Source organism: Diaporthe amygdali (assembly GCF_026229845.1).
Source record: "Diaporthe amygdali strain CAA958 chromosome Unknown NODE_52_length_282706_cov_64_790073, whole genome shotgun sequence".
Lineage (NCBI taxonomy): Eukaryota > Fungi > Ascomycota > Sordariomycetes > Diaporthales > Diaporthaceae > Diaporthe > Diaporthe amygdali.
Window position 1 is genome coordinate 1 of NW_026517072.1, and position 25078 is coordinate 25078.

General features: G+C 52.3%; 8 protein-coding genes across 8 annotated transcripts; 5 read left to right on the top strand and 3 right to left on the bottom strand.

Annotated features, from left to right (window-relative positions):
- Positions 1 to 1804: 1804 nt before the first annotated feature.
- On the top strand, positions 1805 to 2915 carry J7T55_011014 (uncharacterized protein; the record flags this gene model as incomplete). Its single annotated transcript, XM_053135123.1, has 4 exons — positions 1805 to 1946; positions 2092 to 2144; positions 2348 to 2793; positions 2879 to 2915. 4 exons carry the CDS (start codon positions 1805 to 1807, stop codon positions 2913 to 2915), a joined length of 678 nt encoding a protein of 225 aa, XP_052987082.1.
- An 833-nt stretch (positions 2916 to 3748) lies between these two features.
- J7T55_011015 (uncharacterized protein) lies at positions 3749 to 5494 on the bottom strand (the record flags this gene model as incomplete). Its single annotated transcript, XM_053135124.1, has 2 exons — positions 3749 to 4864; positions 5102 to 5494. 2 exons carry the CDS (start codon positions 5492 to 5494, stop codon positions 3749 to 3751), a joined length of 1509 nt encoding a protein of 502 aa, XP_052987083.1.
- Positions 5495 to 10806: 5312 nt separating this feature from the next.
- J7T55_011016 (uncharacterized protein) lies at positions 10807 to 12208 on the top strand (the record flags this gene model as incomplete). Its single annotated transcript, XM_053135125.1, has 2 exons — positions 10807 to 12025; positions 12084 to 12208. The coding sequence occupies 2 exons, from the start codon at positions 10807 to 10809 to the stop codon at positions 12206 to 12208; spliced, it is 1344 nt and encodes a 447-aa protein (XP_052987084.1).
- Positions 12209 to 15135: 2927 nt separating this feature from the next.
- J7T55_011017 (uncharacterized protein) lies at positions 15136 to 17145 on the top strand (the record flags this gene model as incomplete). Its single annotated transcript, XM_053135127.1, has 1 exon — positions 15136 to 17145. One exon carries the CDS (start codon positions 15136 to 15138, stop codon positions 17143 to 17145), a length of 2010 nt encoding a protein of 669 aa, XP_052987085.1.
- Positions 17146 to 17664: 519 nt separating this feature from the next.
- On the bottom strand, positions 17665 to 19335 carry J7T55_011018 (uncharacterized protein; the record flags this gene model as incomplete). Its single annotated transcript, XM_053135128.1, has 1 exon — positions 17665 to 19335. The coding sequence occupies one exon, from the start codon at positions 19333 to 19335 to the stop codon at positions 17665 to 17667; it is 1671 nt and encodes a 556-aa protein (XP_052987086.1).
- Positions 19336 to 20683: 1348 nt separating this feature from the next.
- J7T55_011019 (uncharacterized protein) lies at positions 20684 to 21466 on the bottom strand (the record flags this gene model as incomplete). Its single annotated transcript, XM_053135129.1, has 1 exon — positions 20684 to 21466. One exon carries the CDS (start codon positions 21464 to 21466, stop codon positions 20684 to 20686), a length of 783 nt encoding a protein of 260 aa, XP_052987087.1.
- A 960-nt stretch (positions 21467 to 22426) lies between these two features.
- J7T55_011020 (uncharacterized protein) lies at positions 22427 to 23523 on the top strand (the record flags this gene model as incomplete). The annotated part of the gene is made up of 2 exons (XM_053135130.1): positions 22427 to 23147; positions 23438 to 23523. The coding sequence occupies 2 exons, from the start codon at positions 22427 to 22429 to the stop codon at positions 23521 to 23523; spliced, it is 807 nt and encodes a 268-aa protein (XP_052987088.1).
- Positions 23524 to 24103: 580 nt separating this feature from the next.
- J7T55_011021 (uncharacterized protein) lies at positions 24104 to 25078 on the top strand (the record flags this gene model as incomplete). The annotated part of the gene is made up of 1 exon (XM_053135131.1): positions 24104 to 25078. One exon carries the CDS (start codon positions 24104 to 24106, stop codon positions 25076 to 25078), a length of 975 nt encoding a protein of 324 aa, XP_052987089.1.

Here is a 25078-nt window from a genome sequence, read left to right on the forward strand (position 1 = left end):
TAAAAAAAAATTTTTTGAAGGAGGTGTGGGGGGGGGGGGGGGGGGAAAAAAAAAAAAAAAAAAAAAAAAAAAAAAAAAAAAAAAACAAACAAAAAAAAAAAAAAAAAAAAAAAAAAAAAAAAAAAAAAAAAAAAGGAAGAAGAAGAAAAAAGAAAACAGTAGTAGAGGGGGGGGGGTTCCTCGTGCGCCCCTTGTGCGCAGCAACTTCTAAAGCTAGATCTAACGCCTCATGGCCTTGAGTAGAACGCATACGCTTCTGTGTGCATCTGTCAGGATTTTCCTCATCTACATCATTTCTTATCAGTACGTTATGGTTTGCTGAAGGATGTCTGCTGCGGCCGGGCAACAAGACAATTTACTCCACCACGGAGCATTTGTATTACACTTTGCTCCTATAATACTCTGGCGAAGCACATGTGCGTGCGCGTTACCTGAGTGAGATTATAAGCTTCTTGATGTCTTCCTTACCACGAAATGAAAGCTGTATAATGATTTCAACATGAAGTTTGACAACATAAATTTGTCCAACAGTTGATATTCTATGAGGTAGGCTTTTTGCATGTATCGGACGCTTGACCGAGAAATGACGGTAGATCAGCAAGCAAGAAGACCGGCTCACCAAGTGAGCCTCTGTGTAACTCTAGTCCGCAATCTGGAGTAGGGCGTAGCGAAAGCCAGGGCTTGTGTCCAACCAGTCTACCGTCCTATACATCCCAGAGAATAACATATCTGATTCCCTGGCTCTCGACCAGCTCTCTCAGCTCTCCCCGGATCGTAGACAGAGGGTGGTGACTTTGGGCAGGTAGAAGGAGAAAAGGAACACATCTCTTAGCAGCACTGGAAGCTCTATCAATATTGCGTCGCGGCAGAAGGGGGGGGGGGGCAGCTATCAATTTCTTCTCTGGGTTTGACACGGTGAAGTGGGTCAGGTTGTGGGATCTTGATAGTCGGGTTGCTCCCTCTGGCGCAGGCGTGACTGATAATGGCTGTGAACCACGGGTTGTACGGTCGAGCCCAAGGGTTATAATTATCCTCTAGTCACGGGCAACATGGTACAATGAAATCAGGATCCACGCTGAGGTTTTCCAGGTGGGTACATTGGGCCAAGAGCAACGCAATGATGGCCCCGAGGTCAGCAGGCTTGACGATGCCCTAGTACCACTTGTCGGCATTTGGCAGACATAGCTCCCCAATCACATCTTTGATCAGTGTAGTCTCGCTATAGTCCTCTCGGCCACGAAGCCTCAGCGGTGACGGCACGCCCTGCTCGAGCCATCTTTTCGAATGCAACCGGTAGGTATCATATCTCAGATTGAGTACATCTACCCTTTTGTTGTACCTAGCGTAGGAAGGGTGTCTTAAGACGGCCAGGAGGAGTCAAGTGACATAAGGTGGTTTATCCGATGCTGCTGACATGTTCCATATTATGGTAACATGGCGAAGGAGTATTGCAAGGCCTATGGTATGTAGACCTTTGCATGATCTGCAAATATTGAGTATATTCCAAGTTGTGAGCTCAGAGGAGGTCGATTCAATGAGCTCAAACGGGATGTCGACCAACGAAGTATGGAGGATAAAAAGATACCAGGAATGACCCTGCAGCAGTGTGGATCTGTGGGCCGCCTATTCGATCCAGACGTCTCCAGAGGCTACTGAGCTGGAGCTTGCTAGAGTTGAGTCAAGTCGATTCGACAAGTCGAGGATTTTGCACAGCTCTAGCCGCATACGTCATATGCGACAGGGGGGTCACCCCCAAGCTCTATCGTCACTAGACATCACCAACCCGGTTTCTCCCTCGCATCACATGTCCCAGACCTCTCTTCTCGTCCAGCAGCAGAAACAAACATCATCTGACTTTGTCCTCCCCATTCATCCACTCACAATCAACAACACCAACAACACCAACAACAACAATACGCCATTTGACAGCTTCAGCCATTCGTGCTGTTCCTGAAGATCACCTTGACTCGAAACATCACCTCATAATTCAGATCGTTGTCATAACAAGAAGTCAAGAGTACGGTCACAATCCCTTCCTGGCTACACCTGCCTCTGCTACTCGAAGGCTAGACTGCTAACATGATGAAACAGTGTCTTCCTATGCTGATGTCGCCGCTTCTGGCCCCAAGCAGTCCCCTGAGGATGTATGTTATTCTACTGTGTACCCCCCTCCCCTCCCCTCACCACCAAAGCATCGCAGCCAAGACACCACGAAACCATAGCCAAGCACCAAAAAAGCCACAGCAGCTGCCACATCCTCACAGTCCTACCACAGACCTGCCTCAGCAGATCTACCACACTTATCACTACAAATAACACAAACTAACAACCCTCTCCTCACCAACAGGCCGCCGCCCCCCAGCCCCCCCAGATCATCCCCAACGAGTCGGTGACGACCTCGACAAGCAGCCTGGTGGACGTGGACTCGCAGTCGGTGCGCACGGTGCCGAGCGACTTCCTGGAGCAGGAGGTGCAGACGGACACGCAGGCGGCGCGGCTGGAGCGCGAGCGCGACGAGCAGACGGCCCGCGAGAAAGCCCGCCAGAAGAAGGAGGCCGCCAAGAAGCGCGCCGCGCGCGCCGACAACTGGCTGCTGTCGCGCCTCGCCGCCCTCTCCGACGGCCAGAGCAAGGGCCTCGTTGCTGCCAACCTCGCCGCTGTCGTTGGCCTGGGCGCTGTGCTCGGCTACAAGGCCTGGGGACTGCATGAGCGCGGCCAGTTCACCTGGAAGACTGCTGGTCTTGGGGCGGGTATTGTTGCTGTTGTTGGTGCTGTTGAGGGTGTGTTTGGCCGGTATGTTTCCTTCTCCACCTCCCAATTTCTTTATTTGTTGTCAGTCTTGACTGCGATGATGCTGACTTATCTTCTCTCTCGCCAGATACTTCACCAAGGCCCGCGGATCGAAGAGCTCGTAGGGAGGTTGTTCGCCCACACTGGTTTCCTTACTTGCCCACGGGGTTGAATACTAGTGGGCAACACGTGATGTTGAGGGAGATGGGTAACGAGAGGTTCTGTTCTTTGGAGTTGATAAGGGGGTTTTCGAGTTGTATTTCTTACTTGAGTCAGGATGTGCTGCATTGCCCATTTTCGTCACAGTTGAGGGAGAAGCCGTTTTCCATTGACACTCCACACGATACCAGCAGCACTGAGCCATAGTGACGAATCACCACTTTTTTCCTTATACGAGGGTTCTTATATATGCCTATTGTGACCATGTTGTTTAGTAACCGTGCCCGTAGCACACGCTAACGAGAATCGACATTGCTAGCCATTGATTTGATTTGGACTACTAAAAAAACATTTTGCCCATCATGAGGGCAGCAAGTGTGATCATTAAGTGTATATTTCATAGGTCGACTACTTTCTGTAATTCAGCTACGCCACCATAGCTTTAGATATGCACCCGAACATAACTGTCAGTCAGCCTTGAATAGTGGTGGTTTTGTGTACTTTGATCATCAGCCGTAGAATAAGCGAAACATCTGTGTGCTCCACAGCATGCCTATCAAAAAACACTCTCAAGTCCTCCCTGTGGACTTGTTCGAGAGCAGCTCAATGCAAAAAAAAAAAGAACATGGCGGGCCACATGGAAATGAGAAACGCCGACCGCCCAACCTCCCGTGCCGTTTTCTCCGTTTCACAGAAACCAACCTCCCTGGAAAACCCAAATCAGCCAGCTCAACTCCAAAAGAAACAATTTCCAGAGCACAAGATACGCAACGACTTTTGTGGTTGTTGACAACGTTGCTCAGCCGATCTGACTACCGTTGCGCATCATCGGGTTCGGGTTACCCATGGAGCCCATTTGCATCCCCGGGCCGCCTACAACAGCCATCATGCCGCCTGCTCCGCCCCCATTAGGCACGGGCCCAGGGCCGGGCATGTTGATGTCACCCCTCGAAGAGCCTCCGTTGAGGTTGTGCAGCTCCCGCAGGCGCTTGACCCAGTGTCTGCGCAGGTCCTCGGGCATCATGCAGAACATCATGGCCTTGTTGTTGTCGCACAACACTTTCTCCCCGATCTTGATCTGCAAGTCCATCTCCTCGTCGCCAAAGTCCCGGAAAAATACCTCCATTGCCTGCTGAGGCCAATTAGGAGTGGCGGGCTGGGCCGGCACGAGCCGTTGGGTGCGGATCTGTTCGGCAATGACGATCATTGCGTCCTGGAAATGCTGCGTACGATTTGTGGCGCCCTGGCTACTGCCGCTGCTGCCGCCGCCACTGCCACTGACCCCGTTCGTTGTGGTGGCGGTGACGGTTGCGGTGGTCGCGTTATGTGGGTTGTTCTGCGTGAGCTGTGGGTTGCCGCTATTGCCATTGGTCTGCGGGGCAGCACCATTGCTACCGAGTTGGAACGGGTTTTCCGAGTTGGACAGTTGTGCTGAGTGAGTGAGATCGATGTAATTGTTATTACCGGTACGGCGGCGCTTCTCGCTAGCATTGGACGGACCGGCGCCATTGTTGGATCCAAGATAACGCTTGCGCGTATTTCCAGTGTGGGTAGGCTCGACAGGTACCTCATCTGGCGGAGTCAGCGCACTCGAGGAGGCGATCGAGGTGCGCGCAGGCAGGGTGGTGGAGGTGGGTCGAATGGTGCCGTTGGATGGCACGGTAGGCGGCTGGATCGGGGTCTGGATCGGCGTGGATTGGAGAAAAGAGGTGTCTGCGCCCAGGAGGTTCAGGACATTGGTTCCAGGTGTGTCGTCGAGCTCGTCTCCCTCGATCATCTCGCCTGTTCCCTTGCGCCGCGGCTTCGTGATTCGTTTTGGTGCTCCTCCGGACCCGACAACGTCTGGGAAGAGAATCTCCATGAACTCCTCATGCTCGAACGGACGGTTGCGCAGTGACTTGGAAAGGGGCTCTCTCTGTGTTTGTGCAGATAGCGTCAGTGCCTGTCTCGCAATGTACTAGAAGTGATTCCCTCTGCCATCAGTAACCCCAAGCATGCCCATCTCCAACCCCGATCAGGATGACGGGTTGGATGACGGGTAGATGCAGCGAACATATGGAGTCCCCCTCTGGCTCAATCTCGTTTGGATCCTTGCCGAGTCCACATCATGCATTATCACATGCAGATAGGGGTAAAAGGAGTATCGACTCACCTCGATGTGCGCCCTCCAAGCCTCCTCGCTGGCAGTCACTGTCCTCGCATTGGGGTTGTAGAGAAACTCTGGGTCCTCTCTCAGGCCCCTCCACAGCCGGAACTTCTTGCGCGCATTGTCGCTCTTGTTGATGAGATGCCCCTTGTTGGGGTAGGCGCCATGCCGCTCGGCCAGGGCTTGCACGGCGCGGTCCCAGGCCTCCTGCTTGAAGCTGTGGTTGTCCTTGAGGCCCAGCTTGACGCTCTCGCACAGCGAACGGAAAAAGGTGGCCTCATAAGCCGGTGTCCAGCTGAAGCGTGGACCCTTCCGGTGGGAAGGCGTGTGCTGGCGTCCTGTGCCGGTGCCAGTTGGCTGGATGGCTTCAGGAGAGCCGTAGTCCTCGCCGTCAGACATTGTCGTCGTCGAGGGCAGTGGATGGAGTGCTGGACCGGTACCGCGTACGAGGGACGACCGGGATCAGCCAATGCGGCTAGGGATCGAGCTTCTCGATACAGCTAGATTAGTGAGAGGCTGGTGGTGCCGTTGTTGCCGTTGTCGTTGCCGTTGCCGATACTGACAAGCGGTCGGTGATCGAGAGCCGGGCTAGCTGGACGGGTCGGGCAAGGAAGCTGTTTGCGCCGACTGGGGCCGCCGCGTGTTGAATCGCCGAGGCAGGCTGGCTATCCTTGAGGCGACCGCAAGGGAGGCGGCCGTGCCAGACCACCGCGGAGACGATGGGGGCAAATGATCAAGAAGACCAAGAGCAGGGGCAGGGGGAAAAAAACAAAGACCCTTATCCGGAAGGATAACGACGAATACGTGACTTGATACCGGCTCACGATGGGTCGGAGGGGTGTACCGTTTTGTGGCACCGGCAGTCGCTCCGTGAGAAGACGTCGGCAGCTGGGGTTGTCGGGTCGAGTGGTGGGTGGGTGATGGGGGTGACCGTTGGGTGGCGAGGGCGGAACTGGGCTGGGGAAATGGCGGGAGATTGGCCTGACGGAGCCCGAATCCAATGATACGGCAAGGTGGAGCTGGCCGGCTTGAAACGGAATACCAGAGATCAGCTGTCACGTGATCCGTCAGTCTAAATACCGTACCGTACCGTGTCTAACCGTGCCTGGCAGCTTTGTGCTGTGCACCCCAGGATGACTGCTGACTTACATACGTAGTAGAAACTCTGTGAGATGATGTTCGATGGTGATACTTCATCTGCGTGTCTATTCTGCTTTATGGTTACGAGTGATCGCGAACTCTTAAAACTGCAATGACGCCTTTCACTATGGATGCAAAGCAGTAATCTCTCTGTGCTCCTCTCCATCTTTGACACCGTCATAAAGACAGCCAGCCAGGACAAGCCAGCCAACAGCAATCTCAATTGACGGTCCACAGGCCAGCTTCCCTTTGCCTCGGTCTGTAGGGGGCGGTGGAAAATGGACGATGTCATTTTGCTTGCCTTTCATCTCAAGGTTTGCTACTCGTCCAGCCCACACCCAGTCAGGAAGCAGACCTTCCCTTTGGATGCCAAGGCAAACACAGGTTCGTCAAAGAAGCTTTGGCTCGGCTAGACGGGGCCATGGGGCCACGGGGCCACGAGAATTGAGACGAAAGACTGCAAATGTGGGCTCTCTATACAGTACGCGTACAAGTTCGACATGCACGTAGGCAAGCAAGCCAGGTACGGCACAATGCAGCATTGAAGATGCCCACTTCTTCTTGACGACCCAGAAATGAAGCTTTCACTATCTCCATTCAGCGAGATCAAGTCCACTTCCACTCTTGCTGCTACGGAGAAAAAAAGGATGATGTGGAGGGGCTGCCGGTCTTTTCGCATATTGGTGGATCATTGAGTCTGTCGAGCGTGATGGCGGTAGCGAGTGTCAAAAGTAGGCCCTTGTCGTCTCAGCTTGCGCGGCCACCCCCCATTGGAGAGCGCGCATGCAGGCGCTTGCACCTAACCCCCTTGTTTGTGAGGTTGGCCTGCCTTGAAGGCCTTTGTTGTTGTGGCGGATGGGAAATAGGCGGCGACAACAATTGGGCAGGAAGACTTCACAGGTTTTTGTTGTTGATTCAATTGAGTAAATAATCTGCTTACTGCCCGGGATTCCACGCCAACTGGCCCAGGAAGGCTGTATTTACTGTGGTGGCAGGGAACAGTGATGATGGTCCCAAGATGTCGCCCCTTTTCCCGGCTTCAACCTGGCAACCAGATGGTATTTTTGGTTGGACATGGCAAATTGACGAGGGATACGAACGAGGCCAGCTGATGAGGCTGATGTCTTCATCTGTCTGGCCCACAAACTGTATCATCCATTGTCTGCAGCAAGGGTTGCACGTCTGGGATTGGGCGGGGCGGAGCGTGTCAAGAGCCCCAAGACGAGGGGAGAGACCCACTGTCAGAGTACCAAGCTTTTCAAGCTTCTGAAATCGGCGGAGGTGAGGTCATTCGAGCAAGTTACGCCCCCGCCGGAGAATATGAAGCAACATGCACATAGATTCAGTAGAAGATCGGCTCCAGCATGGGGTGACTTGCACTGCCAATCTCCGGCCACACGGTTACTGCCTGTCAGGACTGTCGGGCCAGTCTCATCGAACCCCAGGCGTAATCCAGGTACAGTACGAGATTGATGGGGCCTCAATCTATCTGACGAGTGTCAAATGAGCTCTCTTCACTAAGGTTAAATGCTGCCCCTGTATCGTAAGCCCAGGTACCTGGCCTGTGCCTGGACAACCTGTCTGGGCTGCCTTCCTTTGCTGGCGGCTCGATCCGCACATGCCTGCCTGCCTTTTTGGCCGCCGTAGCGCCTTGGCACTGAACCGATCTCCATGACTCGCAGCCTCCTTCCCTCTCCTGCGCCTACTACACCTGGCACTTAGTTGGCTGGCAGGCTGGGCAGTGCGTGATGCGATGGTGATCCAAACACCCACACATCCCTCCTGGGGAAACAACGATCTCCACGAATCTAGGCAGGCGGCACGTAAATCTTAGTTGCCAAGTCCCAAGATCAATGACAGGAAAAGAAGCTCTTGCCCAGACTCGTCCTGCTTGGCTGCTGCATCTGTGTCGGTGTCTTTCTTCGTGGCCTAAGTGACTGGTCTGCTTCACCGTTGTCATTTTGTTCGATGCGAGCCGTTATTGAGATGCCCTCCCAATAAACATCTATCTCTCTATGCCAGAGGCAGTGTCGTCTCCTGCCTCTCTTCTCTTCTGGTTAAAAGGGTGGCGCTACTGCATAATGCCCTACCGTGTTCGAGAAGCCCAGTGCTTTTGGCGAAGCTTGGATTCCGAGTGGGGCGTTGACGAAACAACCCCTCTGCGTCCGAAGATCCTGAAACCACCCCCAAACCATCCTCCACAGAACAAACCACCCAACCGCAACGAAGCGCTGCTTGTCGCTCGCACCGATTACCAATGCAGCTCTAAACCCCAGTCCATGTTTCGTGCTCAAGCATCGCATCGCCTCGGCGTCGGCCATCAGATCGTCGTTACGCTCATTCACCCGAGGCACCAGGACCAGGAGCACGACGATTGGCAGCCTGTCCAGAGCCAGCCACGCGAGCTGTCTATCTGTTGTTTCTTCTGTTGTTGTTGTTGTCTTCAGTCTACACGCCTGCTGCGCACCTTCTAGCTCCACGATCTGCTGCTCTCGCTTCCCAGACACGCCTCTTGGTACGCCGAGCTACCTTCGATATTCATTCAACTGGATCAAGGAAACAGCACCCGGCAGAGCAATGCCAAATGCGAGGCCGTGTTCGGGTCCTGAGAAATGGCCAAGGCAGCTCTCGGAACACTGCTCCGTTTCTGCTTCATCTGAACGTGCCCTAGAGGCATCGCGACTGGCTCTCGGTGCGTGGCGTCCGGGTGCGACTTGCCATTGCCCAGAGCCCGGGAGGATCATTCAGCAGATCACTGGTGATCACCATCCATGCTGCGCGGCGTTGGCAGACAAGCCTCGCCGCCCTAGGCTGATCGGCGCAATCCCAACCAGGGAACGGTGCTACCACCCCCCTGAAACGACCACTGAACGAGTCCTGAGCCGCTATTCCGCCAAGAGCCAAGAACCAGGCCAGGCCAACTCAGATTTGGCTACGAACGATCCGAGGAAACATGAGAAACGAAACTAATGCCCTCCACCGATGGGAATGCAGTGTCCCGGTGGCTGTGCAGCTAAAAGTGGCAGCTTGGTGATGGCAGCCGGCTGCGTCAGCCTCATCTTCATCCAGTCTCTCATGTTCCGATACCCAAGGAGTCGTATAACAATTTGTCAATCTCGCCCTTTTCCCGTCACTGCCGTGCTCGTCCCATCCATCCCAAGGCCCGAGGAGACAGGCATGGTCTTTGAGGGGATGCCAACTGCTTTGGGGCCGGTTACCAGGCTCCCGAGAACATCTTCGTCCAACCGCCAACATCCAGCTTGAAAGCTTGTCCTGTGTCGGCATCCTAGTTAGCCGCAGTCAACTGAAGATGTTCTGATGTCGACAAATCTTCCAACGCTGTCAACGTTTGATCTTGGTACGCGAAACGGGATCACCCCCAAGCCGGCTCTCCAGAGTCTTGTTCTCGCCAAGCAAGCCCAAGCCCATCACTGGCGATATTGGCTGGTTTCCAGACTGGCCCATCAGATATCATGCCCCAAGACCCCCAAAATCAGTCCACACCCAAGTAGGCAGGCCATGTCACTGGGTCCCCGCGTAGAGAGACCTGGTCAACAGACCACCTCGCAGGCCCTTTCTCCGCACTGCCTCCGGGTCTAGCACGAAATCTCTCTCTTTACCGTGCAAGAGGAACACTCTGCTATGCCTGCTCTCAACGGGCTTCAGCAAGCATGTTATGGTCCATTCGCCCTGAGTTCATTTGACATGACACAGGAGGCAGGACAGAAAGACGTGGGTTCTAGTGCAAGCCTGCCGTCTTTCCCGCTGGCCCTAGGCCGCTGAATCGTGTGTCAAAGGGGCGGTACGAGCTACGGTACTCTTCTCAGACAAGCCACTGACGGCCCAATTGGGGAAAGCCGCAGTAGGACGTTCACTTGAACGACTCCAAGGTTGCAGAACTGTGCATGAGGCTCCAGTTAATCCCTGCAGATGCGGCTCCTGGATCGCCGCACCACCCTGCCCCACACACATGGATGCCCCCAGAGCTTCTGGGGTCTGCCACACTGCTTCTCCACCGGCATGCCACAGACGCCGTCTTGGATCAGCCTCGAGGTGCAACTGTGCGTGTTTGGCACGCTGCCGCACACGGGCTGAGCTTTCGCCAATGATGCTTGTCGATGCTTGCCTCTGTGCCAAGGAGGCCCAGCGGGTACGTAACCTCCTGTTTCCAGGGTGCCTGTTCCTGACATGCTCACGCTGCCGTTTCCCGTACTCACCAGCCCGGTTGAAAGTATCCTTGACCATGTCGCCGGTCTGAGTTCCTTTCTTTTCAACCCTTCTTAAGGTTCGTCCATCTCAGGACTACGGTGCCTCTCCTTTCCCTCCTCGTCAGCAGAGCTCGACAGGTTTATCTACCCTGATATTCCTTCTTCTTTTCCTCCGTCCTTCTCCTTCTCATATACCTTCTTTGCCCAGTCCGTCACACATTCTTTGTTCGAGATATCGAGCAGGAGTAGGAAGTACTTGGGTCTGAGCTGTCTCACTCCCTCCTCCCCTGCGTTTAGTTCTACTTATCCACCTGGTGTGGCATTTTTTAATTCTATTCTTTCTCCTCCCCACAAGACGGCAAGATGCAGTCATTCATCAGAGCCTTTCTTTTCCTCGGCCTCCTCGCCGCCCTGGTTGCGGCCGCGCCGTCACCGATGGTCCAGAAGCGAGGAGTCTTCAAGGTCGAGCGGGTGGCAAACCCCAACTTCAAGGGCCACAATGGACCCAGACAACTGCTCAAGTCGCTGAGGAAATACCGCATGAACATCCCACCAGCATTGATGGACTCGATCCGCAACCAGGGTTCGACGACCACTGCTATCGAGGACAAGCTCACCAACAGCGCCGTGGCCAAGGAGTCCGGTCCCGGCCCGGCCAAGCTTGCACCGCTCGTCAACGTTAACGCTGCCAACACTACCTCCAACGCTGCCAACGGTACTGCTGGTGTCGGTCTCGTCACAGCCACTCCCGAGCAGGGCGATGTCGAGTATCTGTCCCCGGTGAACATTGGTGGCCAAACCCTGAACCTCGACTTTGACTCGGGCTCGTCCGACCTCTGGGTCTTCAACACTCAGCTCGCTGCTGCCTCCACCACTGGCCACACCCTCTACGACCCCACAAAGTCCACGACTCTGAAGATGGTTCAGGGCGCGTCCTTCTCTATCAGCTACGGTGACGGCTCTGGGGCAGCTGGCAACGTTGGAACTGATACCGTCAACATCGGTGGCGCCACAGTCACTGACCAGGCTATCGAGATGGCCACCGCTGTTTCGCAGTCGTTCACTCAGGACACCAACAACAACGGTCTGGTTGGTCTGGCATTCAGCAAGCTCAACACTGTCAAGCCGCAGCAGCAGAAGACATTCTTCGACAACGTCATGCCGTCGCTCGCTGAGCCCGTGTTCACTGCCGACCTTCGCAAGGCCTCCGTGGGTGCGTACGAGTTTGGCAGAATCGACAACACTAAGTTTAACGGCACCATGACCTGGGTCCCTGTCAACACTACCCAAGGCTTCTGGCAATTCCCATCTCAGATGTTCGCAGTCGGCACTGGCGCACCCGCAATGGGTCAGGCTGGCTTCCAGGCCATCGCTGACACCGGCACGACCCTGATCATCACCAACCCTACCGTTGTCAGCGGATACTACTCCCAGGTCCAGGGTGCCGTCAATGACCAGCAAGTTGGAGGCGTCACTGTTCCTTGCGATGCTCAGCTGCCAGATCTCATGATGTCCGTCGGTGATAACTTCATGGCTCGTGTCAAGGGCGCTGACATCAACTTCGCCAAGGTCCAGGGTAACAGTAAGTCACTCTCATTGATCAAATCTGTCAGAATTCAAAGCTAACGCATATTCACCAGCCTGCTTTGGCGGTGTTCAGGCCTCGCAAGGCAACCTCGGCATCTACGGTGACATTTTCTTCAAGTCCCAGTTCGTCGCCTTCAACGGCGGCAACAACTCGCTCGGCCTGGCAGAGCACCAGTAATTCTGGGTGGAGAAGGGTCAACATGAGTTACCAGAAGATGGGCGCATCATAGTGGGGCTGTTCATATCGAGCGTCGAGATCATTATTTCCTAGTTTTTCGCTGCAATCATATCATACCATTTCATCCCTTGTACATAACTGGCCATACAGTTACAGGATGAGACAGAAGGGAGGGTTGACTGCAATGGCACGAGTGGTACTCGTAGGCCGTTCGAGACAGTACGAGACCAATCAATAGAAAACAGTATTGTCAACTATTCAGACTTCCGAGACCGAAATGCAAAGACCCGAACTTTCACTAGAAAACACGTGAGCTCCGTCCGAGTGATGTCTGACCAACATCAAATCAGCTGGTGAAGCGGACTATTGGACTTGCTTCACTTAGACCTGGTGAACTTGCAACATGTTCCATCTAAAGATTTCGCACACTCAGTGGCCCGACAACCGGGGATCGTGGACTTGGCGGAAACTTTACGGGCCGGGGAAATTATGGGTTGAAACGGCCAGTGGTCTGGGATTCATCCCGACTCTGATAGCGGCCTTTTTTTCTCTCCTTGGCTCCGCGCCTTGACCGAGCTGCACTGCTGCTGCTGCTGCTCGTAATTACGGTGCTTCTGGCCACCGTGACTTATTCTGGATCATTTCCCCACCCATCGCTTGTTGTGCGGAGTTTTGTGCTGCGCCTGGTGTTCTGGGATGTGTTGGTGCTCTTACGAATTCTCATACTGCCTCCTCTTTCTTGGAGATTCTGGGCGATGGCTGACGATTGTACATGACTGAACTTCATTCTCTTTACTGTACTTGTTATTTTTATGGGAGAGGAGTTCATAACTCTTCAAGGTAGGGCCGCATGGATGTTCTGTAAACGCCGTGAAGTTAAAATGGTATGCTTAATTTGGCAGGGAAAATCAGTGCTTTAGGTTTTTTGCACGGCCGGAGGAATGACAGATACTCTAAAAGCAAATCCTGACGACTGAAAGCATCCGGCCTTTTTACGTGCGGATTATGCCGAGAGGTGTGGCATGCGCTGAGGTTTGAGTGCCATGCTTTGAATGGGTTGCGGTTGCAATGCAGGTGACGGGCCCGTTTCTAGAACATTGGGTGATATGGTCGTCTTCCTTGAGCCTGTTGCCAGAATGTCCTCCTGAGGCACATACGATGGCGTAGGTGACATATTTGGTGAGTAAGGACCAGTTGAAAGTTTGGTGAAGCTATTCATTACACACATCGACTTCGCATGCTCTGAATTTGTACCTATCTTCCGAGGTAGTCCTTCTCCCTCATCTGACCAACGGCCTGGCTTGAACATCGCTTGGCCATATTCCGGTCATTCTCATCCATCAAATCAGTGGTGTTTGTCTTGAGGATAACCTCAGCTAGTCTGTCGGCCACCGCGATACCTGCTTTATAGCATGTTTTGGAAAGACACTTGGAGTAGGCAGCCATTTCAACGACTCTATTTTTATTTCTGTTTTGCTTTTTCAAGAAAATAAAATAAAACAAAGATAAACTATAGCTCACCGCTGGTATCGCTGCTGTATTCCGTAACCCTGAGGCAGTGTGGGAGCTTCATAAATCTGAAGCCTCTTTCTGTTTTTCGAGTCATGACTCTCTTAGATGAAGACTGCTCCGATACATGTTAACCACATGCTTCCCTCTACTGTGTGGAGCACAACTACTTGAGTTATGCCTTATCCCCCTACCTTCAAGGGTTTGGACTAGACTGACTTCGATATATCTTGGCTAGCTAGTCGTTAGCTTCCCTCACCGAAATTCTAAGGCTGTTTGATCCGTCATCGACACTTTCATCGACCAGCGGCAAAAAGTCTTTTTGGGATCAAGTCCGATGTTGCATACAATGTGCCTGCATAGACGATTAGTATTCATGTTCACAATAGAAAAGAGTCCAATGGGCGATCGTCAAATTGTATTTTGTCTAAAGTGATAGTGAAAGCAGTGACTTGGAATCGACGTATTTCGTTGTCTATGTGTGGAGGTGCGAGCCCTTAGCCCTGGGATGCAATCTTGCTTAGGATCATATAAATTGTCAAATTCTCTTTGCAACTACCTTTATATACTTCTTAGAACTTATACAAGTTTGCAATTGTAGCTTCTACCTGCAAATGGCACTTGGTTGTTTCTACACTATGCCAGCGTTTTCTGGGTCCACATTCGCGTTTCGGAACGCCTCAATAGTGCGTCCTCCTGAAATGTGCTTGATGCATGCATACAGATGCCAATAATCTAATGTCGTCCTCGACTAAGTACCCGATCTCTTTATTTCTCTAATTTGAGGACGAAACACGGGGTAGATTCCACTTGCGGCTGTGCAACTCATCGCTTATTCGCGAAATCAAGGTTTACGTAGTATTAGAAGCATTCAGAACTGGGTAACAAGGGTAAGTGGTTCGTCCGCCAAGGCGACTATAGTCAGGTCCAATAGTCCCCACAGATCGGGTGACCTTCATAAAATAACATGTCATTGGTTCTGTTGCAGTATACCCCTAGCTAGCGCAGAATACCGCGTGAAGAATTGCACACAACAAACTGATGTCGTCGTATTTTTATCCGCTCGGTACTTCCACGCCGGAAAGCCAAGACTTTGCTCGTGTATTCTCCACATTCGAGTCCCCACGTTTCCCCGCAAGAATCTGATTGACTCGGCGCGTGATACGGCGAAGGGGAAATGCTTTGACATTCCGCCCAATGCCGGCGGGGGGGTTGTTCTGTGAACTCGGCCGTCAATCCTGCATGACCGAAAGAGTCCACCAAGATGCAGCGACCCGCATATGCGCCCTAATAGCGTGAACCGATATGGAGCCCAAGGTTCGTGACCATGTGCATATAAGTCCGAGATACATGCCATCAGGCGCGTGCGACGCGATCATGCTCGTTGGAGTCTTCACATTGTTCGACGTTCCATCAAGATGCGGATCACTGGCTCGTTCCTGGCCTTGGCCTCTGCCTTCGCGGTCAATACCGTCACAGCCTTAGACCCGTACGAGGGCTATGTTTTCGCGTATTTCACAGGGAACTCTAAAGCAGGCGAAAACATCTTTCTCGCGGCAAGCTCTGGCAACAATGCTCTGTCGTGGCAAGAGTTGAACGGAGGTCAACCCATTCTGACCTCTTCCTTGGGAACAACAGGCCTGCGTGATCCTTTCCTCATCCGATCACCGGAGGGAGACAAATTCTTTCTCATCGCCACTGACCTCTCCATCGGATCGGGTACTTCATGGTCGGATGCAGTGAGATTTGGGAGTCGATACCTCGAAGTTTGGGAGTCGAACGACCTGAAAACATGGTCGAGTCAGCGTCACGTTCTGGTCTCTCCTCCAGAGGCTGGTAATACCTGGGCACCCGAGGCATACTACGACGAAGATATCAGTGCCTATGTTGTTTTCTGGGCATCTTCTCTCTATGATGCGGCCGATACGAACCGGACAGGGGCCACCTACCATCGGATGCTGTACGCAACCACCCAGGACTTTGTTACTTTCAGCGAGACAAAGATCTGGCAGGATGCGGGCATGTCTCGGATCGATTCCACTGTTCTGAAGTCTGACAGTGTCTACTACCGCTTCACCAAGGACGAGGGTGCCGGCGGAACTGGCTGTAGCGATATTATTCAAGAGCGATCCGACTCGCTCCTCGCAACACTGGAGTCGTGGACTGTTGTCACCAGCTGCATTGGCAAGAACGCAGGCACAAGCGCAGTCGAAGGCCCTACTGCTTTCAAGGCAAACCCTGACGACGTAAACGGCGACAAGTTCTATCTATTCGTGGATGAATATGGCGGACGCGGATACATCCCTCTCGAGACTGCGGATATCGCAAACCCACAGTGGGCCGTATCGAGTTCCTACACACTCCCTACTAGCCCAAGGCATGGCACTGTCATCCCAGTCACCGCAGCCGAGCTTGCATCCTTGACAGCCAGCTCCTCAAAGCCCAGATCACCCGGCGCTGACCGTCTTGCCACGGCCAGAAAAGATCGCAAGAGTAGGCTCATGCCGCGCGACAGCCCTGTCTTGGCTGGTCTCTACGCCGATCCAAACATTGCGGCCTTCGGGGAGACGTACTATATTTACGCGACGAGTGACGGTTTCGCTGGATGGGGTGGTCAGGAATTCTATGTTTGGTCGTCCCCGGACCTCAGCACCTGGTCTCGGGCATCAGAGCCGTTCCTGGTCCTCAACGGCACATCGGGCAACGTTCCGTGGGCGACTGGCAATGCCTGGGCTCCTACCATTATCGAGCGAGATGGGAAGTTTTACTTCTACTTCAGTGGCAACAACCCAACGTACGACCGCAAAACTATTGGCGCCGCCGTTGCAAGCTCGCCGGATGGTCCATTCGTTTCGGAGTCGACCGCAATGATTCTCAACAACGAAAAGTTGACGTCCGGCCAAGCAATCGATCCTGCGACATTCCAAGACCCTGAGACGGGGATCTACTGGCTGTTGTGGGGCAACGGCCGGCCATTGATTGCCCAGCTGAACGATGACATGGTTTCTATCAACTGGGACACTGTCCAGAACATCACCGGGCTTGTCGACTTCAGAGAAGGCCTGTTCCTGGTATATCGTGATGGCATCTACCACCTCACCTACTCGATCGATGACACTGGATCAGAGAACTACCGAGTCGGCTACGCGACCTCTGACTCTGTCACTGGGCCTTGGACGTATCAAGGTGTAGTGCTTCAGAAGGACACAAGTCAGGGGATCCTGGGCACGGGGCACAACTCCATCCTTAATGTGCCAGGGACGGATGCTTGGTACATTGCGTACCATCGGTTCCATATACCTGATGGTGACGGGACTCATCGGGAGACCACGATTGACAAGTTGACGTTCGATCCAGATACTGGGCTGATCGAACCCGTGGTCCCAACTCTGACAAGTGTTGATCCGTTCCCAATTCCGGCTTCATAGTATGGGAGTACCAGCCGTCGTTGGTCATGAAAATGATCATCACTTCTGGCTTTGTATATACGTCGCAATATAATGCTGTATGGAAATATCGAAATGACGCACATTCACATACTTGACTGCCCTCAATCCAATAACATCATGATGTACCAAGATCTAGCCCTTATTTTGTCTCATACGATGAAAGAGTACTTATCTACTTGCTGTTTCCAATATATGAAGATATCGTGGATTTCACCGGTATGCCCTCACAAAGGACTTCTTCAGGATTGTTTTGCTACTTTTGGTCAACCGGGAAAGGCAAAATCAGAATTCTGACTGTGGCTTCCAATTACCTCCCTTTGATGTGCCCGCTACACGAATGCGAGTTTTTCTTACCACTGCCCATAACTTTAAAGCCAAGGCAGGCCACCCATCACTTTTGCTACTGCTCATTGCAGTGTTGAACGCCTCAGAAAAATAAGAGAGAAAGGAAGAGGGCACTCCACTTGTATTCCATTTCAAAGCCAGACGACATCGTCCTCAACGCCTCCCTCGACCTATGGAAGTATTGCGAGGTTTATCACAAATTGACCCGGCATCTTCAAGGACAGAGGCAAGATCCATCCTGCCTCGACTCTGGGCCATTTCCAGCGCGTTCAACTTCTTACGGTGTGTCCGTGCATTCACATCTGCCCCTGCATTCACCAAGGCTGTGACAACGTCCAGGTTGTCATCGCCCCCGAACGCCACAGAGAGCATCAGGCTCGTATAGCCGAACTCACGATCCGCTCCCCTTCCATGCCAGGATATGCTATCCAATTCCGCCCCAGCATCAATGAGCATCTGTACCAAAGGAAGCGAGTTCCATCGGCATGCTAATGCGAGAGGAGTCATCTCATCATGTCCCTTAGCATCAATCGATGCTCCATGGTCAAGCAGCAGATGAAGGATCTCAGTTTGATCATCGACCTCGCGATGCTCGTTGGTGGGCCAAACCACAAGATGCAACGGCGTGTTTCTCTCATCGTTCCGGATATTCAGCTCTGAGCCAGCCGCGAGCAGCAGGCGCACACACTCAGGATGGGTATGGTAGCTCGCCTCGGCCAGTGGGTACCACGAGCCGGCCCCTGGTTTAGATGGATAGGAAGGACCCAGAAGCTCACGCTCTCTCATCCGGCTTAATATCATCTTGACAACATTCATCTTGCCAGACCGGGCGGCAAGCTGCAGCGGCGTGTATCCCGCGTTGTTCCTCGGCTCCGGGTCGGCGCCTCGTTCCAGGAGTAGAGCGATTGTCTCGTCCCGATTGTCGCGTTCAGCGGCCTCAAGTAGAGGGGTGCCGCCCCAATGGTTCTGGTAGTTGATGGGTAAGCCCTTGTCGAGAAGATACCCCATGAACTCCGCAGGCGCACGATGGGCAGCCATGTGCAGCACACCGTTGCCCATGTCCCCGTACACATCCAAGTCTACTCCTTGTTCGATAAGAACGCGAGCTGCGTCCCAGGACCCCCGGAGTGTGGCTACTATAAGGGCAACAAAGTCGTTCTCGTCCCTGACTTCCTTGTCAGCTCCGGCATTTATGAGAGCTTCGACTACGTCCGCCCTATTGGCCTCCACAGCGCGAAGAAGACTGTTTGAAGGCCCGTGGCGAAGCATCCATTCCGCCGCCGGACAGCCTTTGGCATGTCCCATGGGCGTCTTGCCATCGTCATCTCGGATGTCGGTCTTCGCATCATGAACAAGTAGAAGCCAGACCACGTCGATTCGGCGCTCTGCCACGGCCCTGTGCAGCGGCGTGTAGCCCTCAGCATCCTCGACATCAATTTCAGACCCGGCGTTTATGAGTTTCTCCGCGATCAGTGAGTTGGATGCGTAGTGCAGGGCGCTTCTATCCTCGTCGTCAAGCTCGTTGACGTCCGCTGCGGAGCCAGGCCGGAGCAATTTCCTCAGGCTGCGGACATCCCCGTTCTTGGCGGCTTCATGCAGCGAAGGTCCAGGGGAGCTATTGGCTGTGCTCTTCACCTCCGAGACCACAGTGGAAACAGATCGCTCGATTTTCATCTCGCAAAGGTCGAGGTGTGTAACGATTTGTACATGCAGTAGCGAGTCTTGTTGCATATGTGTGCTATCGGATGCCGCGAACGAGCTTGACCAGGTAGGTGGGTCGTCAGCACAGTAGTGGACCTTCTTGGAATCCTTCAATGAATGCATGCGGGTTAGCCTATGTTGTACAGCCGCAGATCCTCCCCCGGTTATCTTATATCTTCAATAGCATTTAAGCATTGCTGACAGTGGCACACCATGGCTGAAACTGATAGCGACATGAGCCATAAGAACAGAGGGACGCACTGTGAAACGACAGTATTTAGACTATACCCTCAGAGTATGAGCTACGATTGTAAATCGGCAAATATGCTTCAATGCAGCGTTCCGAGACTTCTCAACCGTCTCTATCGTTTCCGTAAAGTTAAAGCAGTCGCATCATGTACGGCTGCTCTCCGCTCGATTGGTTGTCCCAATTCCCAATGATAAAGTCATCCTGTTTGTTTCCTTGCTCGTAAAACTCCACACATACTGCCGGACCAATGATTTTGCCCTCTGATACTCGCCTTGCTGCTCCTGGTTCGTTGGAATGAGATTGCACAGTTCCTTCTATGGTAGGTCTCACCGAGAGCATTGTTGTCGTATACTGAGCTACATCCTCGTTCACACGAGAGCCTTTTTGCTGATCTCTCCACTCTAGTTGCCAAATTGGAATCATGACATCGCCCGTACCCATCTGTTGAGGGCCAATGCCATACATTCCCCCTGCTCTGTTTCCCGGGTCAAATGGCTCCAGTGAGAATAGGCAATGTTCTTGTAGGAGGTAGTCCAATCGCTTGATACAGGCGCTCGAAATATGGAGCAGCTCAGTAGGGTGCTGACTGGAGTTTTCAGAATGTAGCATGGAGGACTGTCGACCCGCGTTCCGATCCTGAAAGCCTAGGATCTTTTCGAGCAAAACAAACAATGCAAAAATTTGGGTCTTCCTTTCAGATGTAGAGGGCAGGATATCCTCTAGTATGGACAGTACTCTTTCTGGGCATTCGTCCTCGCTCTGTGGTGGAGAATCGAGCTTCAACGCGCGAGTAACGTGTCCACCAGGGTGTCGACCAAGTGGCGCGTATGGAATAATAGTCAAAGAGTCGCAATTCACTATCACTCTGGCCTTATTTGTGTTTCCAGGGGAAGTCGGGTAATGTTCATGGGTGTCTGGATTTTTGATGAGAGAGTGATAAGGGAGATCCCGTTGTCGAGCTCTCGACCAGTCCGGGACCCACGACGGATAAGATGGATCCTCCGGTCTTGATATCGGTCCAAATTCAAATAAATGGAGAAGAACCTGGAGAGAAATATCATTATCACTTAGAGTGAAAAGATGGAAGGCTAAATCCCTATATATTCGAGTCCAGTGGGACGTGTAGTCCAAATGTAGATTTTGGCTCCGCGCGTCTCGGATGAGGCCAAGGAAGGCAGCGATCCGGTCTTTGGGCTCCATGCAATCCGATTCTTGGAAGGTTCACAGAAGCTTCAACATGTTGAGACCGGCCGTCGGCCTGCTCAAGTTCGCCATCACTTTTATCGGGTAAGACGAAACATCCAGAGTTTGGTACCGAGCCGCAGCCTTGACAAGAGTTGGAAGAGGTAGACCATGGCGACCGCAGTGAAGAATGGCCTGACGAGCAAGACAAGCCTCCTGAATGACCCAACGGCGACAGAACCACGCGCGTTCAGAGAATTGAAATAGTGACTGCTGTCCACAGAAGCCATCGCTGCCACAGTGCTTGCTGAGTGAGAACACAACGCGTATCGCCATTTCCCTCTTCTCGACTTCTGGGAACGAACTAGCTTCTCGGAAAAACCCGAAAAGCTTCGCTGTCATGCGGTTCGCAGGACCTAACCAGATATGGACTCTTTCAGCCTCTTCATAGATGCGTCCCATCATGGGGATTTGTTGAGCTCTTTCCATCTCGTCCGCCTGGTTGAGGCATAAAGCGTCGATCCACAAACGGTGGGTTCGGTTGGGCGACCGAAGATACCGGAGCAAAGTATCGACAGTAGGGGTGATGCTCAAGTAAGAAACGTCACCGTCGCATTCTACTTCCAGCTTCTTCGTGAATTCTGGGAGACCCCATGCGTATGACACAGCAGAGTATGTGACAGTTTGTGTTGTCGAGCGCCGATGCTGAATGATGGAGCAACTCAGTGGAGCTTCCTTGTCTTGCGATGGGTTCAAAACGATGAGCCGAATCGCATCCTCCCCGGATAGGGGTTGATACCGGTACTGAACAAAAATTGGCATGGTTCCTCACGGACATCTCTCGACTATTGACTGCGGTTTTCGGGGGGTCGATTGTGATGTATTGATCAGCAAACTCTGCTCTTCAGCTGGCATCACAGCCTTCAGCGTTCTGCCTGGGGCTTGGGTGCGGGTGCATAGATCTTACTTGAGGCCCAATCAGACGTACAAATGTAGTCAGCAGACGGTGCATATGCAGAAGGGTGTCCCAAAGTGACCTATCTATTCTCCCCCCCCCCCACCTGGGCCCTTTTCCGGCAACAACCAAAGAGCAGCCCCCATTTGCTCCCGTACAATCGATCCATATTGACTACGGTGCTTACTAAGTCTCCTGAATCCCGAATCTTGAAAATTCAATTTTGTCCAAAGCTGTTTTGCATGCATTCTGTTTGGCTGCTCGCTGTCAAATAAGCAGAACAGAATATGACCCTCGCCATTCGATAGAGGCCATATAACTAAAATCAGTGCTAAGATTGGTCAGTCTATGATGCCAGCGTCAATTATGACAGGCGACAAGGCACGAATACCGCAACTACTTGTTTGCAACAATCACTTCTGTCCACCCAATAGTACATGTGTTGTCTTGCACGTCTATCACCGAATCGCAGGATGTATATATAATTTTGTCTGAAATATGGTGACCGGAAATTGCGGGCCAGTATAAACCTTGTGCTTAAGGTTCAATAGCGCAGATGGGGAGGAGAGATCCAATTGTGTTGGAGTATTCTCCCACTTACTAGTTAGCCGGACACATTAAACTCGACAATAAGGTTATTATGCTTCATGGAATTCATTTTATACGAGCAAGTGGAATGAATATGCTAAGAGAATACTTTTACCCCCTCCTTAAATCCACAACTTTTTCGAGCGACAAATACCACCTTGTCTATATGTTAGTGATGATCAATTGTCTCCCTTTCACACTTCTTTCAGACTCGATGCTGTGTATTCGCTCCTGTCAAGATGAATCTATCTTTGTCCCTGATCTTTCTGGTCGCCGTGGTCTCAACAGTTTCGGCCACTCATCTCGTTCTCCCACTCTACGTCTATCCCACAGAAGGTGCATGGGACTATGTTTACAAAGTTGTCCGTGATAATCCTGCAGTCACTTTCGATGTTATCCTCAACGTCGAAGACGGGCCAGGGAGTCGTGATCCAGGCTTCAACGACGAGTGGCGTAATGCTACCTCGATTCTCAAGTCCTACAACAACGTCCAAACCTGGGGTTATGTGCACGCCGCGTACAATTCTTCATATCTGGGGGAGATGGCGGTTAATATCAGCTACTGGGCTCGCTGGCACCTGTATGACAAGGCAATTGCCCTTGATGGAATATTCATCGACGAGGTCCCTAACGACCAGGAGGGAAACAAGGCAGATGACGACGTCTACTACATGACGACCGCAGTTCTCTTTGCTAAGAGAATATGGGCCTCGTATGGGCTCAAAGGGCCCAATATCATCCTAAATCCCGGAACAGGTCCCGTCCACCCTGAGTACTACGACCTCGCCGATTTCGTGAATGTCTTTGAGGACTTTCCCTGGGCCTATGACGAGACGGTATTAGTGGAAAGTTTCCCTAGCCAACAAGGGCACAGGTCATCGTTCATTATGCATGACGTCTCCCTGACGGGATATAATGACACTACAGTGAAGGATTGGCTTTTGGCTTGGACACAGTCAGGTCTGGGGAGTTTGTTGATAATAAATCAGGGTTATGATACCTATTCAGGGGATGATTCAGGCCCTGCGACACTCGCAAATATTGCGGCTCTCCTCGGTGATTTGAGTAGCAAGAATAATACTAATTGAAATAGTCGGTTTGGAGCGACGACAGATGCTCCTGAAATTGAAAAAATATCAGAGCGCTATCGATCAACAGGCTTGCTCTAGAGAGAGCTGCTACTATTGTATTGTGGTCGTCCGCATAGAGCAGCTGAAATTGTGAACGAACACTGATGGTTTGGACTACAGTCCTTGCCATTCTCCATGGTTGTATAACAGGAAGTGATGTGTTCAAGATGAGGAAAACTATATTGGAGAAATATGACGACAAGTAGTACGTTGAGCTTCTCATGTCACTCTTTTAGCAGACAGAAGCGGATGACCCAAGGGGCTTGTAGTCTCAGTAACCAGTCCAACCAATCCCTTCCAAAGACTTGAGTAATTTCTGCCAGAAAACCACTCTGGTGTGAGAATGATTCAGAGCATTACCTCTAGATACTGAGACACATTTGAATCGCAATTTCAGTACGGAAAGGCTAGACCTTTTGTAAGCCGCCGCTGACGTTAGCTTTCGATATTTTGAGTTGAGCAGATAGCCTAACCAGTGTCTCAACTGTCGTGCAACAGAGAGCTGACTCATTATTCTATGCGTAGATGTGAGATCCCTTATCTACCTCAGCCGCATCGTATGTCTCCATATATGAATGACATGATCTCTGTCTCAAATGGCTCATAATGAGACACATACCTAGGTAATTCTTACTCACTGCCCAGCCTCGCCTTTCAGCCGCCGCGCTATGGATATCCAGAGCCATCAAGATGGAAAGTATAAAGAATCTATAGCCAAGTGCAGCAGAGGAGGAGAACAACTAGTCCCAGACCTCTACAGTTTGTCGACCTGCCCATATCTTGACAATGTTTTCCACAACAAGACTCATCCATGGCCTATGCGCCTTGCTCACTATCCAATTCAGATCGGCTTTTGCCCTGCCAGCTGCAAATTCAGACTTCCTCGAAAATGGTTTTACATTGGATGTACGGAGCCCTAGGAGCACCGAGGATTCAATTGCTCAAATTCAGTCACGGGCAACGAAACCATTTTACGCCATAGCCCACCGAGTACTCACTGTCCAGGGTGTCAAGAACGCCTTTAGCCACGGTGCAAATGCAGTGGAGATCGACTTTCAGCCCTGGAGCAAGAGCGGGTGGTGGGCAGACCACGACGGGACAGATACCAGTGCCGGCGGCACGGCACGAGAGGTCCTTCAGGCGGTCGCCGACCAGCGAAGAGTCGGCAAGCCCGTGACCTTTGTGTGGTTTGACATTAAGAACGCCGACTGGTGCAATGCCGACGATCCTCAGTGGGTGCATTGCTCCGTCACTGCCCTCCGGGACTTGGCCCGCGAGATCCTGCAGCCGGTCGGCGTGAGGGCACTGTATGGCTTCTACGGGACCACCTACAAGTACAACACATACTCCCGGATCGCCAATAACCTTAATAGCAATGAGGCAGTCAACCTAGATGGGAACCTGCCGTGGGCCCAGCAGAGCTTTGACAGCTCCGGGCCTGGTGACAACAGCCGGCGTGTCTACTCGTGGGGCAGTCCCACAATCAAGGACGGATTTGCCGACAGGGTTGCCAACCTAAAGGAAGCCGCTTCATCGGGCAATTTTGCCAAGGTGTTTTCGTGGACGACTTCGTCGGGAGACTCCGCGTATGTCAAACAATTAGTGGACTCGATCAAAGTCGATGGGATCATTTACGGCTACTCTGGCGCCAATTACGACAACGGCGCAACAGTCCAGACTGCGCTCAAGGACGTTACCAACGCTGTCAACGCGGCCTCAGGGCAGTATTATCTTGCTACGACTGGGGACACTCCGTGGTAA